Consider the following 20,214-nt stretch of genomic DNA (forward strand, 5'->3'; position numbering starts at 1 on the left):
ATCATTCCATCGATCCACTATAACAGCTGAGTCTGACTGTACATATCAGAAGAGCTCACTTCTGTCTGTAACAGGTATAAAGAGGTCAGTGGAGATCAGAGTTGGACGAAGTACACAGATCATGTACTTGAGTTAAAGTAGGGATACCCATGCAGTAAAATATTACTCCAGTAAAAGTAGAAGTCCTTCCTTTAGACCTCGACTTGAGTAAAAGTACAAAAGTATTTGCCTTCAAATGTATGGAAAGTGAAAGTACTAAAAGATGAATTATGTCTCTAAAGTCCTATTATCATTTTTCTAACAATACACTTGCTTCATTAACGCGTTTTAGGTGAAAATACTCCAGTGTCACTCTTGGTAAACCAGTCTGATGCTGAAGTCTGTTAAAATGATCATGAGATCAAAACTTGACTTAGATAAAAAAAGACTTAGACTTAGACTTTGTCATTCAAATTTACACCGTACAGTGTGCATTAGAATGAAATTACGTTGCATTGGCTCAGAGTAGATCGGGGAGAGAGAAAAAAAAGTAATACAATGTAGTGCCATGTAGTGCATATGTATATCAACAGATAAATCCATTTTAAATAAGTATATATATAAGAGAATGTATTGTGCTGGAGCTCCCAGGTATGAAGTACTTAAAAAAGAATTGGACTAGCATTTTATTTAGAGTTTAAAATATATACTGATAGGTGATAAACAAAAAACCAAAGAATCTTAGTAAGGTGTTGTGTCTAAGGTGAGCCAACAGGACAGCGTCAAATTGCCTTGGCATAGAGTCTACAATTCTCTAGATTTGTACCCAAGTGAAGAAATGCATTTCTTCCAAAAGATCTTCCCTCAGTTGATGTTTTGAAGATGGTGGAGTACATATGTCCCACATATTCAAAGTCTCTCATAGGTGTTCAACTGGGTTGAGATCTGGTGACTATTTTTATACATGCCACAGAGCATGGTAAGATGTTAACTGCACAATTGGATCACAGTAATACAAGTAATTTTGAACCATATCTGTTGTTCCATTCATCATTAAAATTGTAACACAACACGAACTTGAGTACTTGGGTAACTTGAGTTTTCAAAAATTTTTAAAAAGAAGACACAAAGTTCAACTACAATAAGGCTGCCATGTCCTGTTACTCTGACTGTGAACATACACTGGGCAATGTCCACATTTCCCATCCCACAGTCTGCACGCACCCTGAAAATATTACTCAAATAAGACACTAATTACAAAATTATATCAAATTTGAAATTTTTACATTAAATATTTTATATATACCTTGATGGCCAACAATAAAACCCCAAAGCAGTTTCAGCTCTGTTGTTGGCAGCTTGAAGATAGAATTCTATAGGGGAAAATAAAGATTAAAGGGCCTGTATTCTGTGGTTTTCTTGGAATTTTTTCTTGGGATTTTTCATAATAAATTTTATATGACCATATTCACTCCTTTATCCTTTAAAATGATGTCTTTGTGAATTTGTGTCTGGGTAAAATGTGTCTTTAAGACTGATATGTAAATAAGCTCTGATTGGCTGCCATACATTGTGCCTTATTCAAAAATAATTTTAATGTGATTGGGTGGAGCTGAACTGTTGTAGTTTGAATGTGTAGGTTTATGCAAATGCACCGATTTTACTGGTACCTCCATCAGGCTATTTTTGCAGCTTAGTTTCAAAATATAGACTGGGTTTACACAAAACATCAAACTCTTATTTAAATGAGTATGAGTATTAGTCTTGAGTCTTATTTAAAATGAGTAAACAAATGAGCTTCTCTGATATGGACCATGCAACAAACTTTATTTGTTATTTAGTGAAAATGTAAACAGTCCACTTACTTTCCTTAACAATCCATGAACTCCAGCAAAATCACAATGTTGAATCGAGCATCATTCAGGAGACTGATGTAGTTACCTGTGACTGGGTATGATAAAGTTAAAAGCAAGATGGTAAGCTAGTTAAATTAACTAAATTAGCCAACACTAGCTAAGTACTAAAGGCCGTTAGCTAGTTACATTAGCCAGGTTATGGCTATAGCTAGTTAGCAAGATGACAAATAAGTTATTAAGGCTGTATCATTGACACGTGAATTTGGTCACATTAAAAACACAACTGATACCAGAAGCAACCCTGTCATTCTGGCAAATAAAACAAACAGGCTCTACCTGAATAATTCAGCCCTTAATATAATAATTCATTAACCAATTATCGCACACTTTTTCAGTAAACATTGCCACAATTGGTTGGATCAACAAACTTGCCTGATTGGCTGGAGTTTTGACACGAATGTTCAAGCATTTTACGTCAGCAGATTCGAAACCTAACAGTGCACTTGTGGAGTTGAGAGCAAAAATTTTTTGCGTCCATGTACAAGTCTTGGAGGTGAAGAGCACCACTGAGCAAGTTTTCAAGATTTGAGTGAAGTCAGAGTGTTTTGCGAAAAGACATTGTTGTGTGGATTTTCAAGTTCTGAATGAAACGTTTTGTTGAGGCATTTACCTGTGAGCTTTGTACTGATGAGTGCATTCAAGTTCATTAGCTGGGTGCTCAGAGCACCTTAAATTTACAGATACATTAAATCAAGTGCTACTTTAAATTCACTGCCCTCTGAAATTTACTGATACCTTCGTCTACAGCCACATTAAATCCAAAGCCACCTTAAATTCACTGTAAACAAATTTATTGCCACCTTAAATCCATTGCTATCTGTATTACACTGTCGAGGTTTGTGCAGGACTGTTTTTTTCGCCCGCTCCCACAGAAAATCGGAATCATTTCTCCCGTTTCCGCCCACAACCGAAACGATTTGATCTGCTCCCGCCCTTGCTGTCCTGCGCACATCCAGTACCTGACACAGTCTAATCACATATACATTATTCTCTGCTGAAGTAACATGGCAGTCTTGGTCGTCTGTGAGTAACTTAAACAAACGCCATTTATTCCCAGAATACAGAAAGGAAGAATTAAACCACAGAGCGGTTATTTTTGCCGTTTTGCTGGGCAGCTGTGGCCGTCAGACTGAAGGCTCAACCATCTTTGTAACACCTGATTCACACATGCTGCATCTTTGTTGCGTGGATGAGCTCAATAGAAATATAATTTATAAATGTACATGGTATATCTCTTTATCCTGGACAGCATTCTTACTTGTGATTAGGCAAAAGTTTCAAGCCTGGTAGACCAACTGGGAAATCTGTCTGCAGTGTGCGATGTTTTAATCATGAATTACATAAAAATCGCCTTTTAACAATTTTATTTCAGTGTATTTAGCTGTGTGACGTGTGCAGTAAAAATCGGCGCCAGGTCTCTTCTCTAAACACCACTGCACTTCAGTGTAGTGTCTGCAACTCTGCAGCTTCGTATGCACAGCCTGTTTGAAAGCGCTGATCAAAATGGAAAGCAAGACTTTCCGTTTCGCTCATGCTACGCACATGCAGTATATGTGAATCAGACCAATGAGAATTTGCGTGTTGTTCCGCGTTCAGTTGCTCAAGAAGACTTTTCATTTTAACTGTTTTACTGTTATCATTTTATACTGTTTATATATGTTTTTGTGATCACTCTACTTCATTTAGGCTATTAATTAATATGCACGCTTCTGTCCGCTCCCATCTGACGGGATCTAATTTCCGCCTGCTCACGCGAGAAACTCAGAACATATCGTTCTGCACTGCAAGATATTGTGTTGGGTTCACAGTAAGGCAGACCTCTGTTACACTGCTACTTTAAATCCACTAATACCCTAAATTCATTGCCATCTTAAAATAACTGATACCCTAAATCCATTTCCACCTTAAATGTTGCTGCCGCTTTAAATTCACTGTTGCCTTAAGTTTATTTATACCTTAAATCCACTGCCATCTTAAATTCAATGCCACCTTAGAGTTATTGATACCTAAAATCCACTGCCACCTTAAATTTACTGATACTTTATATCCACTGACACCTTAGGCAAGGCAAGTTTATTTATATAGCACATCTCAAACATGGCTGTCATTCAGAGTGCATTACAAATGAGAAAATTAAGAGTCAGAGTTGTTTAGAGAAAAAGTAAACACAAATAGAAAAACACAAAAACATTAAAAATATACTTAAAACTTGACTATAACCATAAATTTACAAGACAAACTCATTAAATTAAAAATCAAAGAAATTCAATTAAGATAATCAAATTAAAAACTACAAATTAGATTATGGTTAAAGTGCTGGTACAGAGGAAATAGGTCTAGAAACGCTAACAGTATTTAAGCTGAGCTGAAAGTCTACTCAAACAGGGACATTTTAAGCCTGGATTTAAAAGTGTCCAGTCTTGGGGTTCTTCTAATGCTGTCTATCAACTGGGTCCATTTAAGAGCAACATTGTATCTAAACGCTGATTCTCCATGTGTAGTCTTTACCTTCGGGAGAACTAACTGACTAGTTCCTAATGATCTGAGAGTTCTGTTTGACTCATATCTCTGCAACATAAAAATGCTGGTCCTGCACCATTGAGTGATATGTAGACCAGTAATAGCATTATAGTATATAATGCATAGTCTAATCTGTAACAGATTGATAGCCAATGTAAGGATTTAAAGTTTTCCCTTCTTTTAATTAGGTGCTTATTAAGTGCTTGCTATAGTATCCCAGGTGGTTAGTAAGGTTTTGCTAGGTGGTTACTATGGTATCACAGGTAGTTCCTGTGCTATAGTATCTGAGGTGGTTGCTAGGGGCTGCTAGGTGGTTACTAGGGTGTTGCTAGGCAGTTGCTATGGTATCCCATGTGGCTGCTAAGATGTTGCGAGGCAGTTGCCATGGTGTACAAGATGTTTAATAAGTCGTTCATGGGGAGTTGTCAAGTGGTAATGAAAAGTGACACATGGAGGAGTGCAGGTCTATATGGCTGTGGATTAGAGCTTGAGTACCTGCCCCGAGTGAGTATGTCTACTTTGTTGGTTGTCATGAGAAAGAAAGAGTAGAGCTTTGTTGGGGGTGAGAAGCTAATGGGAGTGTAGGGGAGGAATGAGGGATGAAAAATGACACATAGAAGAGATTGGGTCAGTATGGCAGTGGGTTTGAGCTTGGAACCCTTCCTGAGTGAGTATATGCAGTTTTGTGGCTATCATGTAAAGAAAATAATAGGGTTTGGGTTATGGCCAAAAATGAATAGGACTGTATGGGAGGAATGATGGATTAAAAAAATGACACATAGACGAGCGCAAGTCAGTATGGCTGTGCAGTAGAGTTTGGGGACCTCCCCTAAGTGAGAACATGCAGTCTGGTGGCTGTTGGCCAAAATAATAATTGGCCTTGTGAGGGGGGGGCAAAAATGAATTGGGAAAAATGAGGAACGAGGAAAATATGACAAACAGTGAGTGTGGTTCAGAACAGCTTTGCATTTGTACTCAGGGACAAATTTGTGCTGTATGCTAAGTGGAATATGTGGGAATGGTGTCTATATCTCAAAAACTGTGGGACAAGTTTGTGGCCAAAAATCTGACAGAAAAGTAAGAAAAAGAAGAACTAGAATACTGTATTTCCTAGAGAGTAATTGTGCAGGTGTTGAAAGGAGGTTGCTATGGTATAAGGATTAGGTGTTAAGATGTTGCTAGAAGTTTGCGTGGCGTATGGGGTGTTCGTTGAGTGGTTATTAAGGGGTTGCCAAGTTGTTGCTAGGTGTTCTTAAAAATTAACAGGAGTTTGTGGGAGTTATGAGGGAGGAAAAAAATGACACATAGCAGAGTCAGTTTTGCTGTGGATTAGAGCTTGGGGCCTGCCCTGAGCAAGAACATGCAGTAGAAACTAATAGTGCTTGGGAGTGGGCAAAAACAAATGGGAGGAAGAGATGAAAAAACAATAAAGGGAGGAGTGTGGGTCAGTGTGACTTTGGATAAAAACTTTGGGACCTGCCCAAAGTGAGAATATTCAGTTTGGTGGCTTTCTGGCAATAGAAATAATAGGTCTTCAGTTGGAACGGTGTTGATATCTTGAAAAACTATACCAATTCTCGTATAATGCTACCTTAAATCATAAGTTTTTATTTATTTATTTTTATTTATTGCAAGAAAGTCATTGTTTACATCCTTAATGATGATAGCACATTTGTGATGTTTTAGAGACAGCTGAAGCACTTCTATAAAAAAAAATCGCTCCAAGTCATTGATGGGAGGAAATGTATTGGTTTGAATGCTGTTAGGATGTTGTTTCCTTTATTGCTCTTTGTTGAGAGTGCTGAGACTGCATACAGAGATTTATCTCTCCCTCAGCTGTGTCTGGCTTCCTGGCTGTGATCTGTGGTCTGGTTTCATTTGCTATTTTTTCTTTTTTGCATGGCCTAATTAAAGATAGATGAGCTGGTTGAAGGCTAAGAAAGAACGCAAATGAAATAACCTATGTGTTTGGTGGTGGTGGTGGTGGTTTGTGTATGTGTGTGTGTGTGTGTGTGTGTTTTGTGTATGTGTTTAAGGGTGGAAGAATGACCCACTGATTATCATGTCATGCTTTAGTGCATGCCCAGTTTGGGCCCACATTGTACAGATGGACCAATTACAATCCATAGGGTCCACTCAGTCCTCATAATAAAAAAAAAAAAAAAAAACATCTGCCCCTCCACCTTGTGATGGAGACGCTTTTCATAGTGCATTAAATGAGTGTTGTTTGCAGATGTTATTTATTTTTAATATAGCCCTCATTTTTCTCCTCCTCCTGCTGCAGGCAAATGAATGTTGTCTGTTAAATATCGAAGGATGAGAGCTCTATCTGCTCATATGAAGAGGTGTGCAATTTATTAGTATCTAGCACAGATAAGATAGCACAGACAAATAGAAGCAAAGACAGATTGTACAGGTGTGTATAATGCTGCTGTGTATGCAGCATCACAGTGAATCTTCATAATTGAAACATAGCAGCATCATCATTTTAATTTTCATTACCATCCTCTGAAACAGTGGTTCCCACACTGTGATACTCATACCACTAGTGCAGGGGTCAGCAACCACAGTGCTAAGAAGAGTCATTTTGTCCTTTCAATAAAAAATCAAATCACCTCAGGAGGCATAACATTTTATGTCCATTTTACCATCTTGTAAATGTGCCTCAGTCTATGCTAATGTGTAAGTATAGGCTAAAAATCACAATATAGATGAAAACAATTCCTTTGCTCTACTTTAAGCTTAACTCTTAAACCTAAGTTTCTTGAGAATGCTTCACGACTTTTTATTATTTCCCAGTTTCTTCTTGCAGATTAAATGTATCAGGAAACCAGCCGAGTGCTGATAAACTCAAATACATCAATTAGTCTCCAAATTATCAATGTTTGTTTTAAACCTTTCTCCCTACCTTTTCATCAGCTACTAGCTAAGTGACATTACTTTCTCTGCTGCTATGTGCCCAGCAGTCTGTGCACCAACCTTCAGGGTTAAAGGTTAAATAAGCAGTTATACTTTATACGACTCCAGCGTTTAAGACCATTTATTATTAAAACTGTGTTAAAACGATCAGCAGAGCTTTATTTTACTGCAGGATTGTTTTATTTTTACCTAAAAATCTAATTCTGCTCTGGAGCTGCAACACGGCACTAACCTGTTGCTGACCTCTGCCCTAGGGGTATGCCAAATGACATTAGAGGCAAATTCTGAGGTTTGACACACACACTTCATTTCATCTTCATTTCATTCCAGTAGCTGGCAATTCAGGTACACAGATGCTTTGCTGATACAGACAAAAAACAGCTCTGCACTCCACTCTCCAATGCTCGAACCAGAGAACCACACTGAAATGTATCTTTGAATACAGAGTTTAATATAAAGCCATTACATGATAGCTTTTCTGGCGCATATGCCTGAGTGATGAACAACTGGGATATTTAGAACATGCTGTGCATGACAAACCTGTGCTCTAGTAGGGATTTTGTTCTATCTATGGTTATATATGTAAAAGTGTACGTTGGAAAAGAAGGCGTTTCACTCCGGTTCTTTCTTATTAGTCAAATTAGTTTGCAACTGCTGTGGTTAGCGCTAAGACATTAACATTTTGATTGTGTGTTTCTAGGTTGAGCTAGGGCTGTTGAAGCTGAATGAGCACATTAAAATTTTTTTATTGGGGATTTGCTGAATATTTGACTTTCTCTTTTTGATTTCTCATGAAATAAAGGTGGCACAATGACCAGACCTTCATTTTCTCACTCTCAAACTACAACCAAATATTTTTCAAAAGTATCCTTCAGTAAATTTTGCTAAGGCCTCTGAACAGCAAATGTGAAAGTTTACATTCCTTCTGTAATGTGACATATTTCCAAGTGGAATGTGGTATCAGGAAGGTCTCTAAGCTAATTAAGTGGTGGGAAGCGAAGATAAAGCACAACATTTTTTGGTTAATATTATGTACTTGTACCTTCTAGTGCATGGTGATGTAACCAAAATTCAAGAAATAAAAAAAAAACACTACATTTTTCCATGGCACAGTACCATCTCAACTTCATTCGCTTTTTTTGGTTTATTACTAGGCCAGGGGTTGGCAGCAGGTGACTTTGTTACTGCCCTGTTGCGGCTCCACAGCAGATTTTTATGTAAAAATAAAATAATCGTCCTGTACAGTAAAATAAAGCTATGCTGATCATTCTAACACAGTTTTAACAATACTCTTCTTCTTTCGGCTGCTCCCTTTAGGGGTCGCCACAGCGGATCATCTGCCTCCATCCTCCCTATCCATTGCCTCCTCTACTTTCACACCAACCTTCTCCATGTCCACCTTTACTACATCCATAAACCTTCTCTGAAGTCTACCTCCTCCTTCTACCCGGCAGCTCCATCTCCAACATTCTTTGCCCAATATATCCACTATTCCTCCTCAACACATGTCCAAACCATCTCAACCTGGCCTCTCTGGCTTTATCACCAAACTGCTCCACATTCACTGTCCCTCTGATCTGCTCATTTCTAATCTTGTCCATCCTTGTCACTCCCAACGAAAATCTCAGCATCTTCATCTCCGCCACCTTCAGCTCAGCCTCCTGTCTTTTAGACAGAGCCACAGTTTTAACAATAAACAGTGTGGAAAGCCTTCCCAGAAGAGTTTAAGCTGTCATAGCTGCAAAGGGTGGGCCACCATCATATTAAATGCTATAGATTAAGAATGGGATATCACTCAAGTTCATATGCGTGTGAAGGCAGACGACTGAATATTTTTGGAAATATAGTGTATTTGCGTTTACAAGCACTCAGCTGGTTTCCTGATATGGATGTTTAATCTGCAGCGAGAACCTGTCAAACTAAAAAGTCGTGAAGCTGAGGTCAGCCTCTCGTTAGGCTGTTTCTTGTTCAGATTTTCCCATTCCACCTTAAATGGTGCAGCAGTTACCTAAAGGTAGAACAAGAAAATTCAAACTAGAAGCTGTGAATGAGAAGCTGACTTCAGCTTCGTAAACAGTCATACGTTTAGAGACTTTTTTTAAGAAACTATTCAACTTTTGAGGAAAGGTTTCCTGCCGAATAAAAACAGCTATAGCTGAACTAAAGTTTAAGTTTAACTTTGTTCTAATATTTACTGAATAAAAACTAAAAATACAGTTCAAAAATATTTTGAAGGATTGAAATTGATCAGCCTAGTATAGCCGATACCCAATCCATTAAAATATGTTGGATCAGCTTTGATCCCAATCAGATTAGGATATGCTCATGTACAGGCTCACAACTTTGGCAGTCAGGCTGAAAATAAGGAGTATCCTTTCATTCATCTGTGAGTGAAATTACTGTATCTTCATGCTTCTGCTCACTGACCCATTTACCCATTTATCCAGAACTGCACTGCTGTCCGTGCCTTACCTCTTATCAGATCGCATGAAGGAAAGTGAAAACTGGCCACCCTACACACACACACACACACACACACACACACACACAAACACACACACACACACACACACAAACACACACACACACACACCTACACACACACACATACACACACACAAACACATACACACACACACAAACACACACACACAAACACACACGCACACACACACAAACGCGCACACACACAAACGCACACACACACAAACACGCACACACACCCTTTCACTCTCGCTCTCCACTCAGTCTCTCTTATGCTTTTTGTCTCATTTCTTACCTCTCATCTTTTACTTCTTTGCTGTTTTACTGTTCCATCCTGTATGCATGTCCTCACTTTCGTCTTGCCCTCTCTTTTATCACCTCTCTCTCCTATAGCAGTTGGCAGCTCTCCAGTTTCTTCTTGTCTCTCTCTCTTTCTCTTGCTTTCTGTCTCTCGATCCTCCTTTCTTCCTATAATTGCACTTCTGCAGGGCTCAGACAGTTTAATGATGCAGCACGGCGATTAAATGGATCACTCCTCATCTCTGACAGCAGATGTAAAAGTGGCCTGCCCTCTTCTTGTAATACCTGCAACACCTGAGAGAGACACAGGACATGGCTTGAGGACATTGGTGCAGGCACATTAAATATAAAACCACATGTCTTGTGTCAGATTAAAGTTGAAACTGCATGACATGAAAGGTAGTAGGGTCTTTGCGAGATGGTGCCCCTAGTCTTGCTGCTCTGGTTTGCAGAGAATTGGAATTATGAGCACCATTAATGTGTGTATTTGTATATGTACAGTGCTGTGCAAAAGTCAGGGACCACACTTCATTTATTTAATTTCCAGTCAAAACAGCGAGTAAGTACAAGCTATTCATTTTTTCAGGATATATTTCAGAAGAGATTAGATATGATACAAACCACTTGATAAGGAATGGAAAATTGAAAATATCTGCAACACCAGAACCCAGACCTCAAGATCTTTGAATGTATTCTGGATTACTTGGATCATGAGAACCAGAAAATGCTACCAACTTATAAGACTGAACTGTGGAGGTGTGGAAAAATATCCCTGCAGATTTTTGTAAAAACTAAAAGCAAGTCTCCCAGAAATGGAAGATGTAATAAAGGCCAATTTTAAATTCTATGTAAGTTTCCTGCTTTTTTTTCCTGATACTGAAAAATTAATAACTTAATGGCCATTTTGAATAGAACTTAAATAAATCACGGGTGACTTGCATATTAGTATGTGTATAAATCTGGGTTTTGATAAAGGCTTTTTAACTTTTGCAGTATGTCTGGGGTTTGGAATGCTTTTCTACTAGAGCTGGTCAACAAAAATTTACATTGGCTCTCGCATCCAGATTATTTTATGCCGTCTACCAGGGATGGTTATTGTGAACATATATTTATGTTACAGTGTGTTCCACTACGTGGACAATAATAATATGTGTTTAATAATAAAGTGCTTGGGTATTTTTGGTCTTATCACGGTACCCACAGAAATCCATATCATTTAACAGCATCACACTTCCCACCTCCCATGACCACCTTCTACAGATTCTGACAACTTACTCTCTCCCAATGACTGTGTCTCTCTCTGTAGGTGAGCAGGTTGCCAGTTGAGAGCTGTGAGCAGTACTCTAGCTGTAATGAGTGTCTTGGATCTGGAGACCCCCACTGTGGCTGGTGTGTCTTACACAACCTGTGAGTATCTGATCATTTCACATAATATAATGATACATTAAACCATTTTACATGCAAATATACTTAAAAGTGCTTAAATATTGTTTAGAAAGTGATTTAACTCATTCTCATTGTAGTTGCACTCGTAAGGACCGATGTGAAAGAGCTGATGAGCCCCAGCGGTTTGCTTCCCGCATGGAGCAATGTGTCAGACTCACTGTCCACCCAAACAACATTTCAGTCACCATGTCTGAAGTGCAGGTCAGTAACTTTTGTGTGTGTGGCTTCTGGGTGAGTATTGCATGTTGATGAAAAACAGCTGTTATGTCTGTTTCTGTGAGTATAGATTTACATGCATGTGTGTGCTAAGGCCTATCTGCAAAATTACTAAAATTCATAGTTATTTTTAAAGCTAAATCTTTGAAAATGCATGTACATGTTGTCTGTTAGAGCTTTAAATGGGCCTGAAATTTTAGTCAGAACCTAAATGCAACCTGATAACCATCTATCTGATCCCAACCCTACCTGGCTGACTGTTTTGAGCCCAGCTAAAGAGTCCAATCAAACTCTGTCTAAAACTAACCTGAACTGGCTCATCATCAGAGAAAGTGCCAGTTAAAACCTGACATGATAGCTATGGATAAATAAATGCCTAGCAACAATAATAGCTGTTATAAGATCACAGACGAATAAAATAATAATAATATAAAACATTGACATAAACCAATCAGCTGTCCAAAGTTAAGTTTATATAAAATTGAAACTCAGAGTAGGGGTTCCTGGATTAGTGTGGCTTACAGATTACATTATGTGCAAACCTCTAAAATATTAAGTAAGTAGCTTAATTCAACACATTATAAATTATATTCGCTGGCTAAATAAAATGTCTTTTTTAATTTCAATCACATACCATTTAAAATAATTTTTAAAAATTAAATTATTATTTAGATAATGTAGGTCTTTTTTCCTCCTGGACCAGCTGTCTATATGCTAAATTAGTACTAGGCAGTTACTGATAAAATTCAATATAATTATATTTTCAAACATATCACAGTATCATGCTATCAGGTGATATTAATGTTTAATATTAATAAAGATAATGAACTCATGCTTCCTGGGTTTCCTTATTTTTATGAATTTTAAGCAAACAAGTTAAATGTAAACCATCATGTGAACATGTGGTCCTTATCTATCAATATACTTCTAAAAATATAAAGTATACAGAAATAGATGATATATTGCCCAGCACTGTGCTAAATATGTAGCATGGAAATTTTATGTCCTAGAAAAGTCATGGAATTTCACTGTTTAAAAAGTGTATAAACTCTATAAATGCTGGTAGTGTTGAGAGTGGGACAAGACCCAAACAGTACTCACCCCATACTAGAACCAGTACAAAATTAAATAGAGCAGTTTGAAGGTTGATTGACAGAAAAGGTTCGACATTACAAACATTTATATGACCAATCTTCCAAATATTAAAAGTAGTGATGTCAGTATTCAGTTAGGATAGTTAAAGAATGAGACTTTCCTCTTTGTTTTATGTGCATTCTGGTTTGGACACTGCCCCCAGTGTACACGGTCATGTGACATGTGAGTTGGCCGACACCCTATGCAAACATCTGCTTGACGGCCACTTCAAATATATGCAGACGTATAAAAGTACAGGCTGGCCTTTACTTATCACAGATTGACCAGTTCAGCCTGTATTGTTTTAGCAGAAGTAAATTTTTCACATCATATCTGTCGTATCATAACGCAACGACTAAATATTAGTGCTTTAGTACCAAAATTAGTAGTGAGAATGATAAATCTGGGGGACCTCAACATATCGGTCAGGTCGATAGTATGTGCATGCTTCATTGTGCTTGTTTGTTTATGTACTAGCACAATTATGAATGTCTCTTAATTAAAATGAAGATGTTTATGTAGACACTTTGGAATAAACACAATAATACTAAGTGTCTGCTGGATGGTCTTTACAGCAGTACTAATGCTAAAGGTCTCCATTTGCTCTCTAGCTCGTGCTGCAGGCTCAGAATGTACCCAGTCTGTCTGCAGGAGTAAACTGCTCATTTGAGGATTACACAGAGACTGAGGGACACATCATTGGAGGACGCATCTACTGTCTGTCTCCCACCACACATGAAATAGCCCATATTACACGCAACCAGGGTGAGACCCGAGAGCACACATACAAATGTGCATTTGTGCATTTCTTTGCAGTATCTGTAGCACGTATCTCTCCTTGCCATAGGTGACAAGCGTGTGATGAAGCTCTACCTGAAGTCAAAAGAGACAGGGAAGAAGTTTACAAATGTGGATTTTGTCTTCTACAACTGTAGTGTCCACCAGTCGTAAGTTTACCCACCTCCATTTTTCTGCCTGATATTTCAGATTTGAGAAAATGTGTATATGCAGATGGAAGAGCCCTATATGCGTTGTGAGGGAGGCTGGTTGTTTTTGCCTGTTTGGGCAACTTTCTTTTGAGAACAGAGATGAGACTTTCCTTAGTGGCTCAGAACGTCCATCTACTCTCAGTTATGCTTCTCTCTCTTTTTGTCTTTCTTTTTTATCACACACACACACACATTATACCCTCTCCTCATTGCCCGTCTAGCTTTTTATTTTCCTCCTCTCATTGCCCTTTCAGCCTGTTTTTGCTCCTTTTCTATTTTCTTTTATTTTTCTTTAAATTCTTTTTAGTACCTTTATTTTTTAAAGTTCATAATAATAATAATGATTTAATTCTATAGCACTTTTCATGCTGGTGCCAGCTCAAAGTGCTTTACAGACAGGTGATAAAACATAGTTGTACAATAAATTATTAGTATTGAATTAGAATTAGAAGAAAATGAAAAATATCAAATTACAAGATAAACACCTCGAGATGTAGAGTTTTAATTAAATACTAACTTTAAGAGATATGTTTTTAGATGCTTCTAATAAAAAGTGAAATTGAATTCCACAGTTCAGAAGCAGAATAACTGAGAGTCTCTCCACATTTTCTGTATTTTACAGAGGGTATTTGTAGAAGGCCACTATCTGCAGATCTTAGATTATGTGCCGGAACATAAACAGACAGACACTCTGTAATGTAAGCAGGTGCTAGTTGCTATTTTGCGCTTTAAAGACTAGTCGCAGAACCTTGTAATCTATCCTGAATGATACAGGCAGTCAGTGCAGTTATTTCAAAATGGGAGTGATGTGATCTCTCTTTTTTATTTTTGTTAGGAATTGCGCTGCTGCATTTTGTACGAGTTGTAAGGGATGTATAGTTTTCTTAGGAAGTCCAGTAAGAAGAGCATTACAGTAGTCAAGTCTGTTTGTAACAAATGCATGAACAAGTTTCTCTGCGTTGCTTCAAGATAGAAAGGGCCAACTTTAGGGATATTTCTCAAATTATAAAAATCACTTTAGTGACTGTATTTACACACGGGGTAAACTAGAGCTCATAGTCTAAGATTACACCTAGGTTTCATACTTCAGATTCGAAATATGAAGCTAAAGAATGAAGTTTCTCATAAATCATTTTCTCTGAGAATCTGTACCAACGATCAGTATTTCAGTTTTTTCATGATTTAATTGTAAAAAAAATGTGCAACATCCACTAAAGGCCCTAAGACTGAACTTTGAGGGACATTACAAGAAATGGCGAATCTTTTGATGAATGATTTCCAAGTGAAACGGTGAACTGACCGATGTGATTTGATAAATTCTAAAACTGTGCCTGAGAGGACGACTCAGCATTCAAGACACTGTATTAAAATCTTGTAGTCAACGGTATCAAAGACTGCACTAAGAGATAATAAAACCAAAATAGAAGGAATGTGTGCATCATCGCTGATCCTGAGGTCATTCATAACACGAATCAGTGCTGTCTCAGTACAGTAGTTAGAACAAATATAAATTCTCATATAAATTGTTTGATGTTAGAGAGGTATTTAGTTGTTTGAAAACAGCTTTTTCTGAGACTTAGAAAAGGTAGGTTTGAAATTGGTCTAAAATGATTTAGTATAGAAGGATCCATGCTACTCTTTTTAAGCAGAGGCTTCATCAGGGCAGTTTTAAAAACATCTGGAAAAACACCTGTTGATCAGAGAACAATTTACAATAGTTAAAAAATCATTGTGCACACAATCAGAAACCATCTTAAGGAATGAAGTAGGAACTGAGTCAAGATCACATGTGGATGAACTTAGTTTGTTTAAAATAGTTGTAAGCTCCTCCTAGTTGATAACAGAGAAAAATGCCATTACTGATGTAGGTGGTTTATCAGGAACACTAGGAGGTTGTTTCAGTCTGCTGAGCTACACCCTGTCGTATCAGGTCTATTTTATTTTGAAAATGAATTGCAAACTCTTCACACACTTTAGAAGATAAATCATCATTAAACGCACTACCAGACAAGTTAGGGTTAATGGTGGAAAAAAGGATTTTGGTATTGTCTTTGTGTCTATTAATTACACTGGAGAGATATGACTGTCTGGAAATTTCATAGCATTATTATTGACTGAAATCTAATCTTTGAGATTATCATAATGTATCTGCAGTTTAGTTTCCTGCATAAACTCTTTGATTTACAACAATTTCTCTTAAACTGGCATATTTCCACATTCATCCATGGATTTTTCTTCCTTTTTACTGAAGCGAGGAGGTAAAGGGTTTCCTGTAATCTAGCACTTAGATCGGAGACTAGAGCATTACAGGATGGAGTCATGCCTGTATTCCCTGAACTGTTGTAAACTTTTTTTAAGCTGCTCAACTGTTTGAGTCAATGTAATGTTTTTTAAAGTAACGTTCAAGTACTTTCTTTTTCACTTCTAAATTGATTTGAAAGAAAATACAAAAACATCAGCGATTTGAGACACATTTGTATTTAAAGCTATAGTGATAACCAAATCTAGGTTGTGACCTAGCCTATGAGTAGGGCTGCCCACGTGCTTCTTCAAATCAATTGTCTCTAGAAGTCTAATGAATTCCAATGAATTACTATCTGAAGGACTATCGATATGTAAGTTAAAGTCCCCAGAGAGAAGATTGTGGATGCAACTGATAATAATTCTGATTTCTGACAAATATTTACTATTTTGCTTTGGAGGTCTGTATATTACAATTATTAACACAGGCGTATCATTAAAAAAGTTGACTGAGAGAGTAAGTCACTGTGTCAGTATATTTTTGACATGCAAACATTTGAAGACCAACGGACTTATTCACATTTGTAAGCAGCGCAGTTGGTTTCCTGGTACGTTAAATCTGCAAAGAGAGACTGTCAAACACTACACACTACTTGTGAAGATGATGTTGCTTCCCTATCGAATTTTCCTGTTCCACCAAATGGTGCCGCATTTAGGTTGCATTCGGCGTCTCAGTGTATATATATATATATATATGTATGTATATATATATACACTCACTGGTCACTTAGGTACACCTGTTCAATTGCTTGTTAACACAACTAGTTAATCAGCCAACAACATGGCATGTGTTTGCAATCCCATGCATTTAGGCATGTAGAGGTGGTCAAGATAACTTGCTGAAGTGCAAACCGAGCATCAGAATGGGGAAGAAAGGTGATTTAAGTGACTTTGAACGTGGCATGGTTGTTGGTGCCAGATGGGCTGGTCTGAGTATTTCAGAAACTGCTGATCTACTGAGATTTTCACGCACAACCATCTCTAGTGTTTACAGAGAATGGCCCAAAAAAGAGAACATATCCAGTGAGCGGCAGTTGTGTGGATGAAAATGCCTTGCAGATGTGAGAGGTCAGAGCAGAATGGGCAGACTGGGTTGAGATGATAGAAAGGCAACAGTAACTCAAATAACCACTTCTTACAACCAAGGAACGCAGAATGCCAACTCTGAATGCACAAGACGTCGAACCTTAAAGGAAATGGGCTACAGCAGTAGAAGGCCACACCGGGTGCCACTCTTGTCAGCTAAGAACAGGAAACTGAGACTATAATTTGCATGGGCTCGCCGAAATTGGATAATAGGAGATTGGAAAAATGTTGCCTGGTCTGACGAGTCTCGGTTTCAGCTGTGGCATTCAGATGGTAGCGTCAGAATTTGGCGTAAACAATGTGAAAGCATGGATCTATCCTGCGTTGTGTCAGGCTGGTGGTGGTGGTGTAATGGTGTGGGGGATATTTTCTTGGCATACATTGGGCCCCTTAGCACCAATTGAGCATTGTTTAAATGCTGCAGCCTACCTGAGTATTATTGCTGACCATGTCGATCCCTTTATGACCACAGTGTACACATCTTCTGATGGCTATTTCCAGCAGGATAATGCACCATGTCACAAAGCTCATATCATCTCAAACTGATTTCTTGAACATGACAATGAGTTCACTATACTCCAATGGCCTCCACGGTCACCAGATCTCAATCCAATAGAGCACCTTTGAGATGTGGTGGAACGGAAGATTCGCATCATAGATGTGCAGCCAACAATTCTGCAACAACTCAAAATCTTTGAGTAATGTTTCCAACACAGTTCTGAAGGCAAAAGGGGGTCCAGCCTTTTACTAGCAACTGTACCTAATAAAGTGGCATGTGTGTGTGTATATATAAATATACATACACATATACACACACACATACACACACACAGTATATCACAAAAGTGAGTACACCCCTCACATTTTATTTTATTTTATATTTTCATAGGACAACACTATAGAACTGAAACTCTAACTTCTATACTAACTTCTATAACTTCTATATTATAGATTTACTGTCCTCTGAAAATAACACATAGCCATTAATGTCTAAATAGCCGGCAACACACGTGAGTACACCTCACAGTGAACCTGTTCAAATTGTGTTGTTGTCCCTCCCTGGTGTTACGTGACTCGTTAGCGTTACCAGGTGAGAATGGGGACCAGGGCTGTTAAATTTGGTGTAAATACTGGCCACTGGATATTCAACATGACACCTTATGGCAAAGATTTCTCTGAGGATGTGAGAAATAGAATTGTTGCTCTCCACAAAGACTGCCTAGACTATAAGAAGATTGTTAACACCCTGAAACTGAGCTATAGCATGGTGGGCAAGATCATACAGCAGTTTTCCAGGAGAGGTTCCACTCCGAACAGGCCTCACCAGGGTCAAACAAAGAAGTTGAGTCCACATGTTCAGCGTCATATCCAGAGGTTGGCTTCAAAAATTAGACACATGATTGCTGCCAGCATTGCTGCAGAGGTTGAAGAAGAGGGAGGTCAGCAGGTCAGTACTCAGACCATATGCCGCATTATGCATCAACTTGGTCTGCATGGCTGTCGTCCCAGAAGGAAGTCTCGTCTGAAGCTGTTGCACAAGAAAGCTCGCAATCAGTTTGCTGAAGACAAGCAGTCAAAGAACATGGATTTCTGGAACCATGTCCTGTGGTCTGACGAGACCAAAATAAGCTTGTTTGGCTCAGATGGTGTCCAGCATGTGTGGTGGCGCCCTGGTGATGAGTACCAAGACAACTGTCTCTTGCCTACGGCTGCCTATGAGCAATTTACTCTGAGATTTACCGTCTATTTACATGAGTTTAGCGTGAGAAAAGACAGTGGGCAAAGCTTAATTGACCATAGAAGGGCCGCAATGCATTTTTAATAAGAGCAGTGTGTAGGAGGAGTGAGAGAGAGGGAGTGAGGAAGAGAGAATGAAAAAAGTAGAAAAGATGTTGAATTTTTGGCTATTGTAAGAGGGATATTGTATCCACAGAACTAAAAGGTTAGCAGCAGCTCACCAATTTTAATATGAAAAGAGCTAATGCATGTGGGTAGAGTGCACTGAAAACACTGTCTCTTGGATGAGTGTGTGTGTGTCTGTGCGTGCGTATGTGTGTGTGTGTGTGTGCCCCCCAAGAATGGCACCATGCAGTCGTTACATCTGTCACGCTATGTTGCTCTCTTTTGACCTTCACCTTTGTTACGTTTTTCGCCCTGTTGAAAACTTTGTGTGAATGTGCTGATATACAGTACATGACATTTGTACAGATGTCGTAATATGGCAAAAAATGTAACATCACAGTACCTAAAAGCAGTTTCAAAATGTACAATATGCATCATGGCTACATGGTATAGACATAAATGCAGTGTAAAAATTAAGTTGGACATTGCAATGGCTATGGGAACTGCTAAAATATAATTATAACAGTGTCTCTGATTAGATATAATGATACACTCACTGGTCACTTTATTTGTTAGGTCCACCTACTTACCTTTTATGTACACTCATTGTCCAGTTTATCAGATCTACTTAGCATTAAGCTATATTTTGTAGTTTAGCAATTTAAGATTGTAGACCATCTCTTTCTCTGCATTTGGTAGTTACCCTGTTCATCAGTGGTCAGGACCCACTGAGCAGTTATCATTTAGGTGATGCTTCATTCTCAGCACTGTTGTAACACTGACATGATAGTGGCATGTTAGTGTGCATTGTACTACTACAAGTGAAAAATATATCTCACAGCAGTGGGAGTTTTTAAACATTGTGTACACTTACTGTCTACTCTATTAAACATACTTATCATTTTTGTACATCTACAATAGTTAATCTGTTTTTGCATTCTTCATTCCTAAATTAAATATTGATACTTTCCAGCGGCAGCCGCCGCTTCAGAATTTTCTGATCTGTTAGTTGCAGTCACAAGACTCTGTAGAGGACTTTTAATTTGAAACAACTGTTACAAAAGTGGGTGCACATTGTGCAA

The 20,214-nt window shown here is 38.2% G+C and overlaps 1 protein-coding gene across 2 annotated transcripts in view; it reads left to right on the top strand.

Moving 5' to 3' along the window:
• plxna1a (plexin A1a) overlaps positions 1 to 20,214 on the top strand; it is a 307,799-nt gene that overhangs the window by 148,242 nt on the left and 139,343 nt on the right. For both annotated transcript variants that reach the window (XR_005130765.1, XM_037541618.1), the window contains exons 5-8: positions 11,425 to 11,525; positions 11,642 to 11,765; positions 13,526 to 13,679; positions 13,762 to 13,861. Coding sequence is in view for 1 of the 2 variants with exons in the window: in XM_037541618.1 (XP_037397515.1) it covers positions 11,425 to 11,525; positions 11,642 to 11,765; positions 13,526 to 13,679; positions 13,762 to 13,861 (479 nt within the window). In the remaining variant the exon portion in view is untranslated. The remainder of the gene's footprint in view (positions 1 to 11,424; positions 11,526 to 11,641; positions 11,766 to 13,525; positions 13,680 to 13,761; positions 13,862 to 20,214) is intronic.

Source organism: Pygocentrus nattereri, chromosome 9, assembly GCF_015220715.1.
Source record: "Pygocentrus nattereri isolate fPygNat1 chromosome 9, fPygNat1.pri, whole genome shotgun sequence".
NCBI lineage: Eukaryota > Metazoa > Chordata > Actinopteri > Characiformes > Serrasalmidae > Pygocentrus > Pygocentrus nattereri.